Raw genomic sequence first — 22,977 nt, 5'->3', positions numbered from 1 at the left:
ATTTATTGCACAATACTTTCCTTCTAATGATACTACTTTATTTTGTTGACAGTAGTGAGTTGAAGCTCTCTAAGTCACACTGCCTGCACTGAACAGATTTCCACTGCCAGGAGCTCAGCCAACCTGTTCCCATGAAGACATGAAAGTGTAGGAGCTATCATATGGAGCTGAATCACATCCTTTACCTCTTAGTCTTTTTAATGCACTTTGTAATCAATCCTTACCTTTAATAACTTCTTTATTATGCAAGTAAATTTCATCACTTTACTTCCACCTTCTTTTCAAACCATGTGTGAATATGTTGAACAACCTGTATCCTGCCCAGAAGGCAGCTCAGTGTGTCATTAACCAGAACCTGGTTTTGCTGTTATGCAAATTTTTATAATTTTTTCTCTTATTTGCAATCCTGCAAAGTTCTAACATCTCAAAACCACCTAAATAATCTTATTACCATATATGAACATTCTCCATAAAGAGGTCAAGGCATTTAAAATGAGACATTTGAGCTCCATTTTTATTTTAAACACCATAAAAGCATGATGATGATGATGATTATTATTATTACTAATTTACCTGACTAAATAAATTTCCATTTAACCAGTTCTAAACTGTTCACAGTTCACATGCTAACAATAAACTTACAACACAGAATTTAATGAATTTAAGAAAAAAACATTAGAGGATTACAGGGCACTTCACTCAAACAGTTGTTAGGAATTGGGAACTGGCAGTTTTCACTGTTGATCTCCTGTGTTTTGAACTAGACAACTTGGTCCTGTTTCCAGAGCAAATCCTGAGCAAAGAACACAGATTCTTCTAATTGTTTCCTGGTTTACTGACTTTCTATTGCCCATTGACAAGTTTCATCAAAGATGCAAAGAAAACTATTTTTAAAGCCAAATTCTATGCTGTTTTGTCTGTTTCTCTAACTTGAAATACCAAAAGAAATGCTGTTCACACCTGTCCTTTTTATTTTCTTAGACATTTGCTTCACTTTAAGGCACTCTTCAACTTTGTCAGTCATCACATATTATATATACTGTAACATAAAATAAAAACTTGGATCAAAGTGTACCTCATTCAGCTGTAAAACTTAGAGAATTACAAAGAAAACCAATAGGAAAAAATTCACACAGAGATAATTAATTTAATTTGCAGAACACCAATTTATAACCCTGGATCTAAGGTAAAGACACTCAACTCTTGTCGTACTGCAGCTTATATGAGCAAGGAACTCAGATTTTGTGTTCCTTCTCTCACTAAGAATTCAAGGGTGGCCCATGATATGATTTTGCTGGATGATTCAACAATTTCCAAAACACAGAAGACACCATCTCACTTAGTAAAATACTAAAAATAGAAGAAACGGAAAGTTGGGAAAAAGAAAAGCCATGCTACAGTTGGTTCTGCTCTGTTAATGTAATATAGTCCATCATAAGCAGTAATGACCATAAAGATTATCCAGTGAGAATCCCACCTGTTGTCTGACTTTCCCAGTAGTCTGATTTCTGTCATTTTCCTACTTAGGTTCTACATATCTCTTAACTCAGTTGGTTAATACAATTGAAAAGCATCTGAACTGGTTACTTCATGCCTTTTGCTGGATTTACCAACAAATTGTTTTGTTCTCATTAAAATACAGTTTTGCCCTTCAATAGCAATACAACCCTGGAAAAATCCAACATTCTAAGACAAAAAGACTTAATTCATCTTGATTTCCTCTCCAGGAAAGAAACAGAATCATCATGATTTTTACGGAAAACAGAGTTCTAGTAATCAATATAGCATTTTTACAAAGCTAAATTGGGGTCCCCCTAGTATTCTCAGTGTTGGATAAAAAAATTCTTTTAGACATGCATATATCTATTGATTTACTCAGACTAGTTGACTTTTTTTGTCTTTTCTTAATTTATTTTCAGATGCTTAACTAATATTTATTTCAAAAAACTCAAGCCAACAACAATGTATTCTATGCTATAGCACCAGTAAGGTTCCATAAGAGTAAATTCAAGGTAATTTTTGAAGATTTTTTTTTTAGTGAGGACAATAATAGTGACTATTCACAAATTTCAGTGAATAAATTACAAACTGAATTATATAGTTACAGATTATAAAATTGAGTCATGAAATCCATTTATGATCTGTGTTCCACTTATAAAAAAGTGATGAGCAGGGAGTACTTATGGTTATTGTTTCAGAATTGACATGGGGTTTATTTAAACTCTTGAACCAGCTCCTAGATATAAAATGCATGTTTCTAGAGATCACAATATATTCGTGGAAAGGCTGAGAATGATGTTCTTAAAATCCACTTCTGTAGTAAGGAACCTTTCTGGAAAATTTGATTTGCATAGTAAGATTTTCAATTAAAGGCTAAAGTTTTATGAACAGACATATATTCAAACTTCTAAGGAAAAGGTTAAGTTTAAATGTGGATATTCAAAGCAGTTTTTCCCATACAATTATCCTGGGACAATTCTGTAAAAAATCCATCGTTGCATATTTTCCTGAATACATTTCCCAGAACAAGCTGCTATGGGATCTGCTTCTTCTCTGATGACATATGAATTCTTTCCTCACTTATGTGGCAAGTTGCAACTTTCCCAGAAGACTGGGAAAAAGTCCAATTTTCCTTTGAACAAGTTTAGTTCCTAGATGTCTCAACTAAGAAATACAAAATATCAAGAATATCTGTTAAAATATCTAAATCTATTTGCATTGTTGTTGCCAATGTTCACTTTAAAGATAAAATAATTAAATTTGAAAGATTTTTTTTTTACTGTTGCTTAATCATTATCACACTGTAGACTGAAATACAGTCTGTTTGTGTTCCTTACAGTATGCATGGGCTTTCTAAAAAGGAAATAAATTATTTATGATGGCACTAACTGGAACTCATCCTAACATAATGAACAGTGAGGGGGAGTGGATGGTGAGTTTTTTGGGTTAGACTGTTAGGTATGTTCCAGGCTTAAAATGGTACAATTTCAATATGTAGAAACATTAAGCCCACATCAAGTTTAATTTTCCTTCCCATTGCTCAAGATGATACTACATGCCACCTGAAGGAAAATCTCAATAAGAGGAGAAGAAGGAATGTGAGCAAAACATTAAACAAAGACAATTATTACCAAAAACCTTTTTGAAAGAGCAGAATTTTCTTTTTACGTGCAGACATAACATGATATTATTGCCAGAACTTCATGGTTTTCATAAATTCCACATTACCTGTTGCACCAAGACCACAGAAGATAAAACCCAGATTTGTTAATAGCCATTTGAAGTTTAAAACATTCTGTCTTTAAAAAAGACTGAATCATTTAAGTTTCCAAGTTTTGCATATTGTCTGCTAGAAGGTTGAGTTTCTTTCTCCATTAATATTCAGGCATCCTCTTCCATCCATAAAAAGGTGTGTCACAGAACAATATTTTCATACAACCCTACATGACTTTTATCACAAGGCTTCTTACTCTCCCTACCCCAGCACCTACCAATACCATACCTACAGCAACAGCTCCTGCAAGGCACATGACACCAGTTATTGGAAGGAAAACTGTGTCATGTTTTTATCATGGTTAAAAAATAGAGCTTTGGGAAAAATATTAACTTCAGCAGGACTCCCATCTGCATTCAAGGCATGGCTCTGTCATGTGGGTAAACTTGCAAAGAAGTGAATTATTTGTGATAGGAAGCATCCCTCAGAGTTAATGTCTTTGGGAAATTCTGTCAGGGACTGTCAACATAGACAGGAAATGCAATGTCCCTTTGGGTGACAGGGAAAAAAAATGGAGAGCACTTTCTAAGTACAATGAAGGGGGTTGGCTTATTGGCTTATTGTTTCAGCTGAGGGATGAGCCTGTATTTATCATTTTTCAGCATGCAACAAGTTCCTACACCATTTCAGAGGTTTTATTTTATCAGCTGGAGGCAATGTGCTGAGTGGCATTTGCCATGCCCAGGGCATAGTGGTGCTGTGTAGAGCTGAAATACTTTTTTTTTACCTGATGCATATTTTTTAAAATATATTTTCAACTTCACATATTTTTTTGATTCATTCTGGATTCATACATCCTGGCATGACAGAAATTTCAGCCTGCCTTCCCCATTGAAGAAGCAAGGATTGTGGATTGGAGCAGCTAATGCTTAGCATACTGCCTTGCCTTGCAGCAGCCTGTGCCTGTTCCTCTCTCTCTGGCACCTCTTGCATCCGTCCCTGTCCATCCTAAACTGTCTCCAGGCCCTGAAGCTTCACAGAGCTAAACCTGTTAATGTGGCTTGTCAAGTGGAAAGGTACTGAAGCCAGAGTTGGTGCTGAGGCAAGGAAGCCTATGGGCTGAAAGTCAAAACTTCATAGGCACCAGGCTGTAGGAAGCATAGAAGATGGGTTGTTTGAGGAATTTTTGTTATTTTTGTTTGATCAGTTTCAAATGAACACATCAGGAAAAACATAGGTATGAGGAAAACTGGTAAATTTTCAATTGGCTTTATATCAGTAAAAATTGCATTATTTATGATAATCTGTATACAAATGAACCGAATTGTAACTCTGGTCCAAAGGTTTAATGAAAATATTATTAGGAAACCCAAACAATAGGTTCTATCTGGGAAGACAGTCAACCTTTTAGCTATGTTCTGTACTTCTACAATAGCTGCATGCACAGAACCACATTAACACAATATCAATTGTTGTTAATACCAGTGTCCTATGTGGAGATATGCTATTCCACTGAATGATAGCAGTTTTGTTTGTGCCTTTTAAAACATAACTTCTCATGGTGCTGTATTGATTTATTAGATTATGAACATGTGCCAGCAAATCTTGCATTTTGAATGTCTTAAATTTCATAGCTGTTTCCAAATTATTATACTGTTCTGTAGTGGAATTAAGTCTGGGCATCAAGTTCCATGTTATTCTAGATCTAAAGTTGCAGCAGTAGCACTACAAATGCATATTTATTAGAAATTAAGCTTCAAGAATAGTCTATTTACCTCTGCTGTATCTTTACTTATATGCATCTTAGCTTCATTCTTTGGCTGATTAAAAACTGATTGATTTTGTGAGGAAATGTAATTTTTTACACTTTTTTTAATTTCTCAAGTGCAAAATTCTCATTGAAAGGTTGCAGAACTCAGCATATAACATTTATAAGTAAATAAAAGTTTCAATCCCAAAAAATTAACACCTTTCCACAAAACAAACACATTGTGGTAAAAAGAAAATCAGTAACTATGTGGCTGTGTTGGCTTTGTTAGGAACACAGTATACTGGAGAGAATGAGAAGAAGAAACTGCAGTCAAAGATTGCAGTAGGAACAACAGTCATGCTATGTGTGCATTTGTTGTAACAACAAGAACCTTGAGTGCAATGGAAGCTTAAGCACTGCTTCATTTCCAAATACCATCTTTCTATCAAGAAAAGTCTGTGGAAGCACTGAAATATTGGATGAAAGATGGAACCAAAGATAGAACAAAAAAAAAAACAGGGCTTTTTTTTAATTTTAATCTTTCATGACACATATAAAAGAGTGACTTTATAAAATTATTATATCTTGTATAGACAGGGTATTGGCCTTGCTTCTAATCTAAACATATTTAAGACAGGTTTAGATTGTTTTGTATAAAATGTATTTCTCTAGCCCTAAATGAGGCTTTGGAATGACACTCTGTCAGAATTTGCTTAAACTTGTATTCATACTAATGGTTTCTTTCCATTTTTTCTCTTTAGGGAGAACAAGGCCCTCCAGGTCCCTATGGTCCTGCAGGACCCGCTGGCATTGGAGAGCCAGGACCCAAGGTAACTCTCAGAAATGTGCTTCTTAAATGATAGCTCTGGATAGTCATTGTTTTGAATTAAATTTCTCACCTACAGTTTTATCAAAGTCAAAATCTTATCACTGATTGACAGGTTTTTGTATCCACGTAGGATAGAGATAAAAGACCTGCTTTTCCAGCAACTCTTGAATTTTATGATGATCCTATTGATAGAAGTCAGAAACAATGCCATTTAAATGAGGGTTACCTGTGTGAGATAATTTTCAAGCACTAGCAGATGCTTGCACTAATGAGTAAACTACATTTCCAGGTATAGAAATGCATCTCAGTCACTGTGATATATGGCCAAGTGAGAGATTTGCCTTGTCATTCACTAGGGAACAGATGTTCTTACAAGATTCTCTCATGCAGCATTTCATTCCTCCATCTCATTTTACTGCAAGAGACTAGAAGGTGGAATCCAGTCCTGGAAAAGTCATGTCTGCCTATGCTGGCCAGTCAGATCTTCTCATGGAAAACGACAAAAGCATCTGCATAGGAAACATGACTCCTTATTTACAAGTTTTGTCAGAGACCTGCATCTCAGAGTCAGACATATGTAAATTGGGCAGAACTAGACCTCACTCTAGTTCTAGTGCTGAGTCTCTGGTGTAGCTTTCTGCCATCTTTTCCCTATGGTTTGGATCCAAAAGACACCATCTAACACACTTATACTTTTTTGCTTTTAGTGCTCCAATTTGTACATTCATTGAATTCCTGCATATTTCCTGTGCAGTAGGGCAGACCCCAGAACACAGAGAGGGTTTATGAGCTCAGAAACCAGTATTTTGCCATGTAAAAGGAGCAACACTCGGTCCTTCCAGAAGGGAAAATAGTTTATGGAGAAGAAACATCACCCCCTGTCTCTTTACGTTTTGTAGAAAGATAAAAGTCTCTGTGCCCTTATCCTTGAAGCACCCAGTCCTCAGTAAACTGGAGAAATTGTGAAGATTGTGATGCCTTGTAAGTAGAAGATGCAGAAACTGTACATCTCCTGGAGTTCCCATGCAATGCCATATTCCACTGAAGCAGGCTTCAATTCAAGTATCTAGATAGACGCTACAGTGTGCATCCCTCACACCTGAGCATTCCTGCTTTGGTGCTGCAGCCAAATTTAGTCTGAGTTAACTCCCTCATCCATTTCATCTCTTAGACTTCGCAATTTTAAGCAGTTACCCCTTAGTCTTCAGTGCTGGAATGCAATCTTGGGTTTCAAGTATTAATAGAAAGGTACTTTCAAATATTTCGAGAACATCATGTATGGGTCTTTTTCCTTTAGGAGAAGTTGCACATTAGATTTCAAGCCTTTGTGGTGATGCCATTAAATCACCTATATATAAATGCTATGCTCTTCAAAAGTACCAAGTTGAATTGGGATTGAACTTTCTAATTTTCTTTTTCACAAGGGTGCTGAAGGTCGAGAAGGTAGAGTTGGATTGCGAGGACCTCCTGGAATTGGTGAGCCAGGATTACCTGTAAGTCTGTGATATATGCATTGAGAATTTAAATGCAACAAAATAAGTCTTAGTGAGTGTCATTGATTGTCAGTAGTTGTATTGGCTACTGATTCCATAACTACCTTGTACTTAGTCTGGAGCAGCACAAGCTATTCCAGCCCAATAAATCAGCAGCTGCGTGTGGCTTGTCCAAGCAGGAGAATAAAACCATATCCAAGTCTGTTTTGGTAAAATAATTTTTTTTATATATGTGTGAATATACATATATATACTTCTGCTTGTTTAAGTTGATGATAATCTTTAAAAATTGTCTACATTAAAATTTTAAGAAGATGAAAATAAAAGAGATGAAATATCCCTCAACTCTTATGTGTAATTTGGATCCCATCAAGAACAAGGACCCAAATTACATGCTTTTAATTATATTTTTATTTTCTGAATAAAATAAATAGAATTTTGGCAAGCTCTTTATTTAATACTCAATGGCTGCTGTTTCTTACTTAAATGTAAAAGATGTATGGTTTTCTCATGCATATGAAGCCACAAATGTAGATGGATGTTAGATTAATTCTAGTATTTTTGAAAGTTACTTTCATTTGTGAAAGATTAATTTTCTCACAAAAATATGTGGAAAACTTTTTGTTTAATCAAGATTATCCTTAAAAAATAGTTACTAGCTTTAAAAACTGAAAGTTAGCTGAGTTTTGCAAGAGGACAGAAAGTGTTAGAAAAATACTTATTTCTGTATTTGTTTAAATCAAAATTAACATTCTCTAGTGTTGCCTATATAACCTGTCTTTATGTACAAAAAATATGTTCAAATTGATGATTTTCACTGTGAAAATAATGAAATCATGTGAAATTATAGGGAATACATTTCACTGTAATACTAATCCTTTTATAAATAAATCTGCAGATTCATTTGAGTTGTAAGAGTACAGTCTTTAGATATTAATCATGTAATTCACATGAATTCAGCATTGTCTTATTCTATTCCAAATGACCCAACTAATGGTTGCTACAGTTCATTTCAATTGCTGGGGCTCACTCAGATATTGTGGAAGCATTTTCACTTACCAGTTTCATAAGTGTTGCAAAATCCTGTACTAGCAAATTACATAAAATTTCTATAAAAAATTGAACTGCTGGTATAGTTTGAATATATATTTGTTTTTCTTTCAGGGACCACCTGGCCCTCCTGGTTCACCAGGTGAAAAAGGTTCAACAGGACAGGGCATTCAAGGAGATAAGGTAGTTTTATGGAAATTACTTTCTTCAACATTGTGGACCAAATTTGAAGTAGTGTCTAAGTTATTTAAGGCCGCTGATAGTTCCATTGGTATAAAATTCTGAATGATGGATCTTGGATTTCTGAATCACTGTGCTCCCAGAATATCCCACTGATTTCAGAAATTCTATCCAGGTAATTACAAAAAAATTGTACAATCCTGTCTATCAGTAGTAAGTTAATGATTCTCTTATTTATGTGTTTAATAAGAGAACTTCTTTTGATAGCCTTAGTGAGACAAACTGTCTTTCAGAAAATACTGAGCTATTTATGTTCTTTATTAGAAGAAGATATTCAGCAACTGCTTTCATTTTGCCTTACCATTTTGGGAAACTGAAAGATGAGTTATATGAGTCTCTGTGGACAGTTATCTCATTTAGGGCGTTTGCTAGGTTAATACATGTCAACTTCTTTAAAAAATGTACAAACAATAATTGTACAAACAAAATTTATGAATAAATCATAACTGGGTTTCCCATCAAAATATATCCCTCTGTTTTATTGGCTTCAAGATTCTCTTGAGCCTTCAATTACTAAACCGAGGTTTTTCTTCCTTTTATGGAAACGGCATCAGTCACTTCCTTGCACTCAGTCTGAACTGATCTCTTGGACTAGTGAGCATATTGTCATGTTTTCAAAATGTAACTTCCTTCCTCCTAGCATTTAATTTTCTCCTTTTGAAGTCCTATGTTCAAAAACACGAGTGCAGATGAAGTATGTTATGAATTGTAACCAATTTCTTTTCTCTAATTTGGTAATTCCACTGATTATATTTCTAGTTTGTTTGTAAAGGAATGCATTTTTCCTCATTATCCACATTGTGATGACCTGTTTGTCTAAGACAGTGTTCTTTATAAGTTCCTAAATAAAAGTTTCAAAACTATCATCGATTTCTAGGGTGAAAAAGGCTCTGACGGTGCCCGTGGTCCTGCTGGACCAAAAGGTGACCAAGTCAAAGGTGACAAGGTGAGGCATAGAGTACATTTATAATTGTATGTGTAATCAATTATATTTGTAGTTAAATTACAATTAATTTTTTACAATATCCCAACTATACAAAGGTATGTTTTACCTGAATCTGAGCAGCTGTGTTACACTGTTCCATGCAGCTCCATCAATGCAAGTAGCTGAGCCCGTTAATGTTAACTTAGAGCACTAATGACTCTATTCTGTGCAGCTGAGAGTATGAGGGAAGAAATGTACTTTTTTTTCCTCCTAAAATAATTTCAGAAATATTCTAGTTAAAATCTTTTAATTTTTAAATAAATATTTTAAAATGCAAAAATCCCTGAGTCATCTAATCTAATGGGCCTGGAACAGGCAAAGTAACACTGATATTTTTAGGTTTTTGATATACTCTGCAGCTGCTGTGTTTACATTTGTGAGTTTTTCTTCTGAGTGTTGTGCAAGAAGCTGTCTGTATTTCTGTACAAGAAAATCTTTAAAATTGATCTCAGTATGTAAAGATGAGCTATGGATCCTTCTAATAATAAAATTACAGGTGTGATCATGTAATGTTATAAACAAGACAGAGTTTGTAGGGAAGAAGGGGTACTATTTTTGTTAGATCAGTTTTCATAGGCAGAATTCCAGAGTTCCATTTAATTCAGATAGAAGCAGCAGACTTCAAGATAATACAGCTTGAAGCCTGCTACTCTGTGTTTGGTTTAAATATGTTGATCAGATAGCATGGACTATTGCAATTTAGTTTTTGGGAATACCTTTTCTATAGGGTGACCAAGGCCAGGTAGGACCACAGGGCCCACCAGGACCACCAGGACCAAGCCATCAAGGAAGGCAGGTAAGTCTACATTTTGGACATGTAATGAGCATTGGCATAAAGTTTTCATTTTATATTTTATCAGAGCTCTAATTTTAATGTAAAAACATTAAAAATCTCATTGTGATTTTTTATTTTCGAAAGTATCAAACTAATTTTTAAGTAAAGCTTGTAAATACAACTGATTTTGACTGATTTGAATGGTCTTAGAATCAAGCAAATGTAAATTTGGTCTAATCTGTATAATAATTTGCATAGGAGGTAAATCAGATAGCTTTGCTTTGGCAGTGATACACATAAGAATTTTACAAGGCTAAGTACCTATCAATTCTGAATGTCAAGCCCTTTGAAACCTGACCACACCCTTTAGCAGTTGATAAACTGAAACATTCCAAAAGATCTTCTGGGTTCTGTTAATTTTGGAAGGAAGATTTCTTATAAAGATAAGATAAAATTGTTATTAACTGAAAGATGGACGTGTGGTGATTTTCAGATGTGGAAGAGTCTAATGCACTAAAACTCACTTATTTTGCTTTATAGGGTGCACAGGGTCCACCAGGAAACCCTGGGGCAAAAGGCTCTCGAGGTTCTGGTTGGCCAGGACCAAAGGTAATGGTTCAGATATTGTTTTTTAAAAGCAGCACTGTCACAAAACAGTATCTTTTCCAGGCTTTTCAAAAATGTGTTTGATGAGAAGAAAATGTAACTTTATTGGGGATAATAATTCCTTTTGAATCTTAGAAAGAAAGCCATCCATGTTATCAAGATCTTCCCCGAATGGAATATATGGCTTCTACCTGCTTAGAATTAGCCCTTAGCCTTTGTGAATATGAATTTCTGTTTCTAAAGTAACAATATATTTTTAAGAAGAGGATATTTCAGACATCTTTGTGTCCAATGAGTTTGGTGCCACATATAGGCTGTGTTCAAGTAAATAATTTTACCAGTTTATCTTTAGTTCAGCGATGGTTTTGAGACTTCAGGCTAATCCCACCACACCTTCAGCCTGGCCTTCAGCCTTCGATGGTTGTTGTGAGAAAGAAACAAAACCAAACACAGAAAGACTGGGACAGAAAAAAGAAATAAAGTGTACCTAGCTGACCCTGCACTGCAGAAGGAGGGAAAGCTGGAAGAGAACACAAAAGTGAGGAAAACAATTATTGCTGTGAAAGCCCAGGCCTCTAGTGGTACAGTGTCAGGTGAACACTGTCAGACAAGGAAAGGGGAATTGCTGAAATACAAGACCAAATGGAATGAACTGATGAACTGTAAATCAGGAGTGTTCTTAGTAATCACCTTGATCTTTAAAGGGAAGATATTAGTCAGTGTAGAAAAAGCATGAGAAAACCAGTAATTTTATTCTGGGTATAATTTTGGCATGTAAGCAGCAGTTAAAGCAGCAATATTTGATATTAATGTAGAGAAAAATAGGTACCTGTGAAACATGTGATGTGGTAGGCCAGTTCTCTTCAGGTGATAAAGCAAAATTGAAAAATGGAATTCCTATATCTTTAACTGTTTTAGAGCTACAGGAGGAAAGAATTAGGAGGCTAAAACTTTCTCTTAAGCAGGACCTCTGATTTTTCTTTATTTGGACTCATTTGTCATTCAGGGACCAAAGAGTTTTTGAGGTAGTCCTCTAAAGTAAAAAATAAATTGCTTTGAGGCATAAGGAATAAAGTTGGAGTGATTCACTTTGACTTTCTGCCCACTGCAGGGTTAAATAAAATAGATGCAGTCCTACAAGTTACAGGGGATTTTAAAGAACATAATTTTCCAGTTGAAATCTTGACCACTTAGGATCATAGAATTGTAGAATGTCATCACATCCTCCTCTCTGTGTAAGCAGCTAATTAGATTGTGCAAAAGTCAATGAAGGCAAAGTGTGTTTCTCTATTAAACTAAAGACTTTTTGTTGCTAGGGTGAACCAGGTAAAGCTGGACAAAAAGGAGAACCAGGACTTCCAGGAATTAGCTCATCAGGAATTAAAGTGAGCCTGCTCTTATTTTTAATTGTTCTTTACATGGTCTTTTAATTCTTCCAGTAATTGCTAATAAACCAAGTAGAAGATTTTTTGGTATAAATGAACTGGGGTCAAAATAAGAAGGAGTTTCAGTGAGGGTCGTAAAAGCATTGCCACTACCATAACTGGAACCAAGTTTTCCCCTAATCTTTTCTCAATTAATGGGGTCTTTCCAGGGCCTGTTAGAAAGGTTGCTAACTCTGTCCCCCTGTTTTTTCTGATGGGAAAAAAAAGCCAATCTGTATGACAACAGGGTTGTCAGTGTTACTGCCTGTGTGTTGGAAGAGATGTAAAAAACTTAAAGCTTTGGCTTCAGATGCCATTTTGAAGACTGTTAACCATATCTTTAATGCCTTAAGCAGGGCTTCCAAAATCAGGTAAGGTGGCACATACATCTTATTTTTAATGATTTTTTTCTTGGATCTTGAAAGAAATGCTTGGCAGGACTGCTTCTTATGAATTCTTTCAACTCTTTCTGGTAAACGTTAAAAGTAATGCCTTGGTCCGTTTGTACAAATGATGAGGGGTTAGTCCAGTCAATTATTGGACATTTTTGGTTAATCATCCTTTAAGTCCCAGGTGTTTGACTTAGCAAGTGAATTATATTCATATAACATTGTTATTGTGCACAGACTAACAAACAGCATTCAGTCATGGTTTTATTCACTGAATAAATACAAATTTATTTAATACAAGTCCTAGATTTACGAAATAGGTGGGGAACTTGGAGAGAAATTTCAAATACTTACTTTATGGGTATTAAAAATTAGTGTCTTTATATAGTATTTAACTTACTGGAAATAACAACCTTTATTTGAGGAAAAATACTATTTATCTTTAATTAATATTTTCACAAACTGTTGAATGCATTTTACAGAATAAATGATTTTTTTAAATATGCAGATGTAACAATTTTTTCTTCTTTAAGGGAGCTACAGGTCTTCCAGGAACCCCAGGAGAGAAGGGGGTGAAGGGAGAGAAAGGGTTGACAGGGAACAAGGTAAGGAAATATATTTTACCACATGTAAAAGGTGTACGAAAAGGGTGATGAAGGAAACACAGAACATTTGCAGGTTTGCAGTGGAGTTCACCCTTGAGGAAAGCATATGCCAATACTTTTGCCAGGGATAAGGAACTGGCTGAGATATGTCCAACAAACTCTCCTTACAGTGGTTCCCAGCTGAATGAGCAACTGAGCTGCAGGCAAGCAGCCCTGGCTTTTGTGGGTAACTAACTACTGTCACATGTCACAATCTCCTTGGAGAGCAGACAGCTCACGGCTTTAGCCTGTTCCTCGTGGCCTGCTCAGGTCTTTCCTGACTCTGAGGAGTAATGCTGCACCACTGGGACTTAGGGCATCTCACAGGGTGCTGAGCTGCGGCTGCAAGCTGCCAGCTGTGGTGCAGGACCCCGCACAAACAGCTGAACCCAGGGCTCTTTGTTCTCAAGGGAAACTCTGAGGATCTCGGAGAAACTCCACCACATTTGGAAAAAGAAGCATACATTTCAAAATGGCGGACAGTAATTTAGAGGGGTGCAAAGCGGAGTGGCCAAAATAGTAATTTTAGAGAAAATTAAATGAAAGCTTTTAATTGTACTCTTTACAAAATTAATGAGCTGCTGAGTAAGCAAAAGTCAGTGCTTTGCATTTTTAACTGCTGCTGTGATTCCAGGTGCCTCCATACAGCTACTGTGCAGCTCTTACAAGAGGGTAGCAGCTGGCTGACATGTAGAATTGATAAACTAAGCATAATTTGGAGAAAGCAAATCAGCATTTTTGACTAGAGGCTTTAAATCAGAAAATATTTGAATAGTAGTAAATATTGCTATTAAAAATGCAACTTCACATTTAAAAAATAACCAGATATTTACTGACATTTTTAGGGAAAGTATTTATGCAAGCATTGTTTCTCATAAGTCTATCAGTAAAATTAACTATGTGAAAAGTAATTAATAATTTAATCTCTGTCAGGGGGAAAAGGGAGATGAAGGTCCAAGAGGCCCACAAGGACCCCCTGGCAAAGGACTTTTAGGTCAAAAGGTATGACTTGATGTGCATGCTGGGGAAATACTACAGACTTTTGTAAGAGTTTGGCTTCTGACCTACTTTTTCATTCATTATATCATAAGTATCAGTTCTATTTTAACTGATGATTTAGAAGGATTGAAGAGAGAGAGCAATGTGTATTGTAGCCTGAACAAGTGCAGCAAAATGAGACCCTAAACACAGAGACTAAAGTTAATAGGGAGTAGAGATTTCCTAAAAATTCAGTACAGAATTTTCATTAAAGTTCAGAACTGACAGATTAGCTTAGTGTGTTGATAGAGAGAGAGAAACTTAGAGAAATTAGGAGAATAGTTAGATATCTTAATATGAATTTAAAAGTCTAGAAATATGTATTAGTAGAGAGACAACTTTTATCTCCCATTTCATATAATTTGGGACATTTGGGTCACATTCTAGAAATGAGCAGGATTTCCTTTGGGGTGGAACATCTAAACGTCTCTATGGGTTAATAATTATTGTTGTGGTTTGGGGTATTTCTGTAGCTGCAGCTGTGAATGAATCTTTGCTGTGACTGAAAAAAAAGTTTGTTTTCTTCAGGGTGACCCTGGAGAAAAAGGATCCAAAGGAATGATTGGTACTAAAGGACTAATAGGCCCAGCTGGCCCAAAAGTAAGCTTGTTCTTCCATGGTAATGCTTCTCTCTGTATTTTATTAAAAAATCTATGAGGCTTATGCAGTGTAAAAATTTCTCAAGCATCTGATGCTTATAGACTTAACAGAACAAAGGGAAAGCAGAAATATTTCCATCATCTATCCTAAATGACACAGTAGTCTCAAGGAGAAAAAGAATAGTTAAAGATATAATTACATATAGTTATGCATGAGCACTAATAAGCTAAACTGAAGTTGTCTGAGTGATTCTAACCATGAGTATTTCTGTTAAAATATTTTGTAAGTGTTGCTCTGAACGTATTATAAGGAAATTTAAATAATATGTGTTCTTGTTATTCCATTGGATTGTAAGCCAGACCAAAAAATTAATTAAAACTAAAAAAATTCAAATACACAGTTCAACCAATAGTTATTTAAAACATTACATTTAGACCAGCTTTCATAAGAACAATATGTTGATTTAAGTATTTTTTACAATATTGTTTGTTTTGCAGGTAGATCTATATTGTAGCTATTTTTAGTTCAGAAAGTCAAACTCTCTATTAAGTCTACATTATACCATTGTGTAACAGGGTGATCGTGGAGAGACAGGACCCCCTGGTGTACCTGGACAATCTGTTTGGGGACCTCCTGGACCAAAGGTGACTATCTGATACATATTTCTTAGAGACCACAGATTGGAAATTTCTATTGTACATTTCTGTCAAAATTAAAAGAATCTGGTTTAAGGAACTTAAAATTCCTTGTTGTAGGAACAAAAATACTGAATTTAAGAAATAAGGACTAAAAAGTATTAAAAATTAACAGTCAGTGTTAGAGGCCAGGACCTTTAATAGCATACTGAACTCGGTACATAATGATTTCCTCCTGAAGCCATTTGTTTAAAAAAACCCAAAAACTTATTATATTTCTGTTTTGGTTGGGTCCCTCCCGTGAAATTAATTTGTTTGAAGTTGTTTTTTTTTCCAAATTTGCCATGCTTTTTGCTTCTTAAAATATGGCATTAAACACCTGCCAGAATATGTTTATGTATAGTTCTAGGGTGTTATATGCTGGGTTTTTTTGAGATGAGTGTTTGTATGTCACTTCCAAATGAACAGCAGGCCTGTATGTCCTACTTGAAATGAAATGTCATGTACAAGATAGTTTTCTCTATGGGAAAAATGTACTTGAAATATCTGGGACTTGCCCTCTTGAGTAAAATAGGTGGATTCAGCAAAAATACCCTAACTTTGAAGGTTTTAAAAATATTTGAAAATTCAGTGATATTTGAATAATAAAACACTTTTGTTACTTAAATTATTCTTGTTATAAAATTCAGTGATAATTAAATAATAAAGTACTCCTGTTACTTAAATAATTCTTGCTATAATATGTCAGGTAACTTCAATTTGAGTTGATATTTTTCACTTTTGGTGTTAGTTTTTAGAATCAGGGAATCATAATGCATATTGTATCATTCTGAAGAAATATCATCCCCATTTTTTTTCTTCCTTAAAAATATATATGCTTCACTCCACAAGTACAAGGGAGAGTATGGTATATACAATATATCTGACATATACAGTCTGGCAATAGGACATCACAGAGGGATATTATGAGTTTTGGAATTGCTTGTACATGGAGGAGAAAAAAAGACAAAAATGCAAAATGCTCAGGGTATTCCTAGAGTAAAAATATAATCATGTAGAAGAAAAAAAGAAGATTGTGAGGTGCCCATATATCCTATATTGGTTTCAAGCCATAATAATGTGACAAACTTTATGTGAGGAGAATACAGGTGACATGCTAAAAGGCACAACTTGTATGAGGACAAGTTTCATTAAATGTCCTTTCTTTGTGTTTTCCCAAAGCATATTTTTGGGAAAATGTGGCATTTTTAAATAGACAAGTAAGGGAGTCAAGGTTGTTCATTAATAAATTGATGCTGAATAATAATTTTGTAGAGTTCCTTGTCTTTTTACCTATGATTTTATTCTGTTCAGTGCAGTTCATACAACTGTCATAGCAGATGGGTCATTATCCAAAATCAATGAAGTCTGAAGGAGTCTTTTGAAATTCTTCACTAAATTTTAGAGCAGGGCTTATATGGGCAGTAGCTGCTGGAAAAACCCCAAGCATTTGGGTAATTATAAAATGCAAGTTGATTTTTCAAAAATATTCAAAACTTTGTCTCTTCAGTTCCATCACAACTTCTTTGATTTAAAGAAATATCCACTATGTTTTGGACAGTTGATCAATAATGTAACAGACTACACAGGTCTGTTTTATCTTTCAGCTGTGGAAAGTACAATTATAACTATTAATTTTGTTCCTAAAACATCCTGGTGTCAGCAATTGAGAAGACAGACATGATAAATTTCTAATGCAGAGAATGTTTCTCAAAGCTTGGAGTTATTTCTGGGAGTCTGAGGTCTTTTTGGGACATCTCTAAGTATCTGAGAGGGTGATTAGTGATTGGTAGAGGTCTTACCTCCTGGGCAGCCATGGTTGTGTCCATTGGGAGTTTATTTCTTTTAAGCTATGCCCACATTTGAGGACTGGAGTTTTATTTCCCTTAACAATCATTATGCTGTTATTAATATGGTGACAGTGACATTAGAAAGCTGTTTTTTCTAATATTTCTTTGTCATGGTTACAGCTGCTCAGTGGTTTAGAGCATTAGAGCATTTCATTGCATTCCCTAGTGAATGTTTCCTGAAATAGTGCAAGCTCTTCTCACTGAGAATTTGCAAGTGTTTCATTGTAACTTTAGATTTTCTTAGTAAATTACTTTATGTAGAGTGAAACATCTGTTTCCAAAGTTTAAACACCGGAAGGAGCCAAATTCTGTTCCATGAAGGGTTAACATAAGGAATGTGAGTTCTGAGCCGGATTGCTTTCCCGGAAAGCCACTGACAGAGCTGTTACCAAAGAGTTGAGCTGTGTAATATTTGTGGAAAGCTCGAGTTTCTCCCTGAGACTTCAGACCATGGAACTTGCAATTTTGAAGTGCTGTGCCATTGCATCTATAGGCTTTCTAAACATACTCTGTCTCAGCACTTGTCTTTGAATTTCCTTGCTGTCCTCTTTGTGCTCTGACAGAAACAAGGTTATGCAGCCTGCTTGTGGGCAAAAGCAGGCAGGAGCCACAGGTGCATCTGGCCTCTCAAAGTGAATTATGACATTCAACCCTCATCTGAAAACTAAAGCCATCAAGTTATTTGTCAAGGTAGAACAAACTCTTTTACACAGCTGGGGAGAAGCAGAAGTGTGAAAGAGGTCAGAATCAAGGTAGTGAAACCTTCCTCTAGAAATGCTGGTTTCATGTTACCTAGCTCAAAAATTGTCTCTGTAAGAAAGAACTGAATACGTGTTCTTCTCTGTAAAACTTTTTAAGTTAAAACTGAATATAGTTAATATAATTCTGAATTTGTTTCTTTTTGCATAGGGGGATCCAGGATACCAGGGGCCACCGGGAGATGATGGGCATCCTGGAAATTCAATAATGGGACCAACGGTAGGAGTTTTTAGACAAAAGATAGAAAGTAAATAAGTGTGAGACATATGCAAAACTCCTGTGAAAATATAGACACCACTTGAACCTTTTAAGTAAAGGAATTCAATAATTCTTCAACTTTTCCATCATTCCATGTTATGTCTATTTTTAAAATAAACTTCTTATCTTTACAAAGAAGAAACACAAAATTGTATAGATAACTAGTCCAGTGTACCTCACCCTACAACTTCCCATAGGAAGTCTTCATCAGGAACACAGTTCTTCAAATTCACCTCTTCCCCTCTAACACACTTTATATCATATTGTACTTCTATCACTTGTCATCTGGGCTGCAACTTTCTCTAAGACTTCTGCCACTTCTGATAAGGGAGTATTTCAGGGAAAGGTACCATTCTTATGATCTCTCTTGCAGACTAAAATTGGGAACCTTCTTCAGAAACTTTTTTTTTTCCTTTACCATGTCTGCACATAAAATATTCTGCTCAATTCCATAACTTCACTTTGTGGAAATATAGACAATATACCCAAATTCAGAAATCAATTAGTGTATGCCAACCTAACACAATGTAGCTCAAAGTAAAGCCACTTAATTCAATAGATTTTGCATGATAATGTTTTACCAGTAGTGGTATTTACTCCTGGCTTGACACAGTTCTACCACTACTTCTACCAGAGGATGGTGAATAGCACATTGAAGCATTCAGAAACTTTTATTTCTGATTTTTGAAAACTCCAAATTTCCTTTGTCTGTAACATAGAAATTACTTCACTCTATTATTCTTATAAAAAGGAGTGATGAACATGACTTAGTTGTGCAGTCGTATCCTTAATCAATTAGGTTTTGATTATAATAGCTGTTTAAATTCATTTTTAATCACTATGGATGCAAGATTTATGTTTATATACATTTTTTGTTGTTGTTTTGAAAGGGTGTAGAAGCAACTATCTTCATATCATTACTTTGGAAAACTGCTTTAGTGTGGAGGCCCTGCCCTATTAGGGAAACTTCTAGGATATTTCCCTGGAAGAATTTACCACTGCCTTGGAGAATGCCTCATCCTTAGGGAAAGGGGCTTCTCCCATGATGCTCTGCAGTGTTATGTTAATCTGCCCTTTCCCCATAGGTCATTGCCTTTTGCCCTGCCCTTTGTACTACCCCTGTGCCCCCAAATGATTGGCTGTGACCCCATAATAACCCAGGACCCTGCCCTGTTTGTTTGCCTTTTGTCCCTGGCTTGACACTCCTTTGGCTTGCCTCTACAATAAACCTTGCTGGAGCTGTACACAGAGACCCTTTCCCTCTTTCTTGGCTGGCCTAGCTGTGGTGTGAGTGTGGATTGAGTGACTGTACTTGCCCCAGTGGCTTTCTCAGAAGATGCTTTCAGGAAGATAGCAGCAAACACCATCCATTTTACCACACTGCTACACATTAGAACCTGCCCTGGAAAGGTGGAAAAGCAGATAAATTCATTTAGCAGACTGTCTGTGGCACCAGGGGCATTTACTCTCTTACCAGTGCGCTGACTTAGAGTGTGTCACTGTGATTTTCTCTTCCAGACACCACAAAACTGTGGGAAGCAGTAATCTCAGAATTGCTTCTAGGCCATTCCTTGTGTGACTGTTTAAAAAGCCCCAACAAAATAATCTGGACTGGAGAACTGTTTCTTATATAAGATTTGGCCGTGGATTTGACCTAAGTAGATTTATAGTATTTATGGTTATGCTACTAATAGCTAGCCCAGACACATGACAAAATCCCAATTCTCACAGAAGAGAATGTGTTAGTATGTGTTTGGTATTTACAGCAGCCTGCTGGGATTAAATGAAAACATCTGTTTGGCTGTTTTTTACTGTCGTGAGATTAGATGTAAAAACAGATATGAACCCATGATTTATGTTTTCCTTTCTTGTTAAATAAAAATGTTATCAAATATTTCTGAAACATTTCTCATTTTATTCACAGTTTAAGATCTATGGATATTAAGAATCAGGAAGAGATGAAATTGACTTTCCATTATAAAGCTATTTATGATCTAGAAGCATGCTGGTTGTTTAAATTTTTACAAAGGTGAATCAAAATTCCATCATTAAAAAATTAGGAGACATGAAGAGACATCTTCAAGAGCTGACACAGTTTGAATCTGGTGGTCAACATCTGTTTAAAGTCTCTCAGTGAAACTCTCCCATTGGGTTCAAGAATGGGCGTGATTCATACAGGAATGACCTACTTTATAAAATTTACTTAGGCATAAGGCATGCTTGGATCACTATCTATATTTCATCTAAAGTAATTTCAGGGTTTCATCTTACCCAGAACATTGAGTTCATACCTTGTCTTTTTTCATTTACCTACCTGCTAGTCTAAACCTATGATGTATAACTTAAAACATCTCTTTGATTTTTCTGATAGGACTAAATTGGTTAATAAGAATACCTTATTTGTGTCTATGGTAGAGACATTCATGGGACAGGAGATTTTGGCCAAAAGTTTGTTTTAGCTGTATACCCTACTAAAATACAAGCTGGTTTGTTGTCCAGACATGGACATTGTATTCAGACAGACCATGTGCTGAGGTCTGAGCTGCTAACTGGTCTCTCTTCTTGATTTCTTGAAGTATTATATTATTGTAGAAATTTACAGGCACAATGCACAATGAAAGAACGGTTTTCTGTCCCTTGTAGTTTCATTTTCCTTGTTATTTCCTTTTACTGGAGTAGACAGGGAAATACTCATATATTTGTGTGTAATCATTCTTGAGGATATGTTGTACCTATGTACATTAACAACACTCAAGAAGTTGCTGACAGCTCTCTGCAGCTCTCTTTCATAGAGTGTATCGATATTTCTTGGTTCTGTGGGACAGAACGAAGGGTGTGCGGCTCTCTCTGTACAGCCACAATATCCATACTGTGCTCAGAGGGACCTACACGCACCCATGAGGATTTCCCATTGCTGGTACTCTCACGTGAGCATCTACAGTACAGACCAGCAGCATACCCTCAGAGATGCTTCAAAGCAACATGTTTTCTTCCTGGGTTCTGTGAACAGTCTATTTCAAGCTCAGCTAATTTTCTCAAAAAAGGTCAGGAAAACTCTCACTGGAGTGAGGAAAGAGGAAAAGTTTTCTATTTGCTTCTTGTCTGGCCATGAAAGGAAGCATTGAGCTTTTGCAGATGCACAAACCTTTAGTGGGAGTTGGTGGAAGGGTCAACAGAAGGAGTGATTGTCTCTTGATAAGAGAGCATTTTAGACTGCTCTTTTTCTTATAACTGTTGTATTTCTTTCTTTTCCTACTTTCCCTTACAGAATGAAGTTTTGCTTTACTGTGTGAGAGAACCAATGTGATTACTTGGAAGTGCAAAATGTGCACATATAACTTAAGGCTGGCATATCATGTTTCAGTATTCTGAATTCAGTTCTTATTGCTCAAACTTACCCCTAAACTGATAAAAGTTTGTTTTTGAAAATAAATTTAACTTTGTATGGGCTGAATACAAAGTCAATGCTCTGGAAATTTCTCTCTGCAACAACAAATCCAGAAATTAACAACTTCCTAATAAGAATTCTTATTCTTCTAAATTTTAAATTAATTCAATTGAAACCACAATAAAAAAAGCATAGCAATTCCTGAACTTTGTGAATGAATTTTAAGAGCTGGTAACTCTTGGTATTTATGTTGTAAAGAGCTGGTATTCTATGTTTCCAAAAAGATTTTAAACAGCTTCCTTACATATTTGTTAATATTCTTTATACTGTGATAGTCCAGGTAGTGGCACGATTTCTGACTTCCTGTTTTGTGTTTAGGGGCACCGAGGACTACCTGGACCTCCTGGACCCGAAGGACCAAAAGCTGACAAAGGTGACAAAGGTGAAGCTGTAAGTAGAGTTTAAATTCTGTACTTTGTGTTCAAAAAGACCAAACCAACCAACCAACCAACCAAACAAACAAAAAACCCCAACAAAATTACAATGTGATAACACAATATTTAGTTGCTTAAATTTAGTTACCTAACTAAGTGCAGTTAATCATCCTTTAGCTAATTTAAATGTATCATGGATATTTTGAAGCCCTTTACTAGATACAACAGCAGTTGTACAAGGAGTTGGAACTGGATAGAAATGGTTCTCATTTCATTGTCATAAAAGGGACACCATGTAATTCCATAAAAATCTTTATGGCTGCTCATTTGTGTTTAAATATAATCACTGTTTTGAATTATTTTTTCTGCCTCCCTTTTCTTTACTCTTCTCTGATCAAGTTTTTTAATACCATCTGCTTGACCAAATTTTGCAGTTCCAGTTCCTTGGATTTTCAGCCGTTTTTTTTAACATACTGGGCAGTTAAATCCTCTAATTTGAAGATTTTTTTCACCTCTTGCTTTTCTGATGCTTGGCTTCAGAAGGAATTAATATCTGAGTTTTTCAGCTGGCACATCC

The 22,977-nt window shown here is 35.6% G+C and overlaps 1 protein-coding gene across 1 annotated transcript in view; it reads left to right on the top strand.

The window, feature by feature from the left end:
* COL28A1 (collagen type XXVIII alpha 1 chain) overlaps positions 1 to 22,977 on the top strand; it is a 55,748-nt gene that overhangs the window by 10,965 nt on the left and 21,806 nt on the right. Inside the window, exons 11-23 of the mRNA XM_054274153.1 lie at positions 5,726 to 5,794; positions 7,218 to 7,286; positions 8,451 to 8,519; positions 9,454 to 9,522; positions 10,289 to 10,357; positions 10,877 to 10,945; positions 12,259 to 12,327; positions 13,289 to 13,360; positions 14,333 to 14,401; positions 14,966 to 15,037; positions 15,613 to 15,681; positions 18,471 to 18,539; positions 22,345 to 22,416. Coding sequence (XP_054130128.1) covers positions 5,726 to 5,794; positions 7,218 to 7,286; positions 8,451 to 8,519; positions 9,454 to 9,522; positions 10,289 to 10,357; positions 10,877 to 10,945; positions 12,259 to 12,327; positions 13,289 to 13,360; positions 14,333 to 14,401; positions 14,966 to 15,037; positions 15,613 to 15,681; positions 18,471 to 18,539; positions 22,345 to 22,416 — 906 coding nt within the window. The remainder of the gene's footprint in view (positions 1 to 5,725; positions 5,795 to 7,217; positions 7,287 to 8,450; positions 8,520 to 9,453; positions 9,523 to 10,288; positions 10,358 to 10,876; positions 10,946 to 12,258; positions 12,328 to 13,288; positions 13,361 to 14,332; positions 14,402 to 14,965; positions 15,038 to 15,612; positions 15,682 to 18,470; positions 18,540 to 22,344; positions 22,417 to 22,977) is intronic.

The sequence above is a fragment of the Melozone crissalis genome, unplaced genomic scaffold (assembly GCF_028551555.1).
Source record: "Melozone crissalis strain CALT ecotype California unplaced genomic scaffold, PUWL_Pcris_2 ptg000016l_1, whole genome shotgun sequence".
Lineage (NCBI taxonomy): Eukaryota > Metazoa > Chordata > Aves > Passeriformes > Passerellidae > Melozone > Melozone crissalis.
The sequence above is the reverse complement of the archived record's forward strand: the minus strand, read 5'-3'. Positions and strand labels throughout refer to the sequence as shown.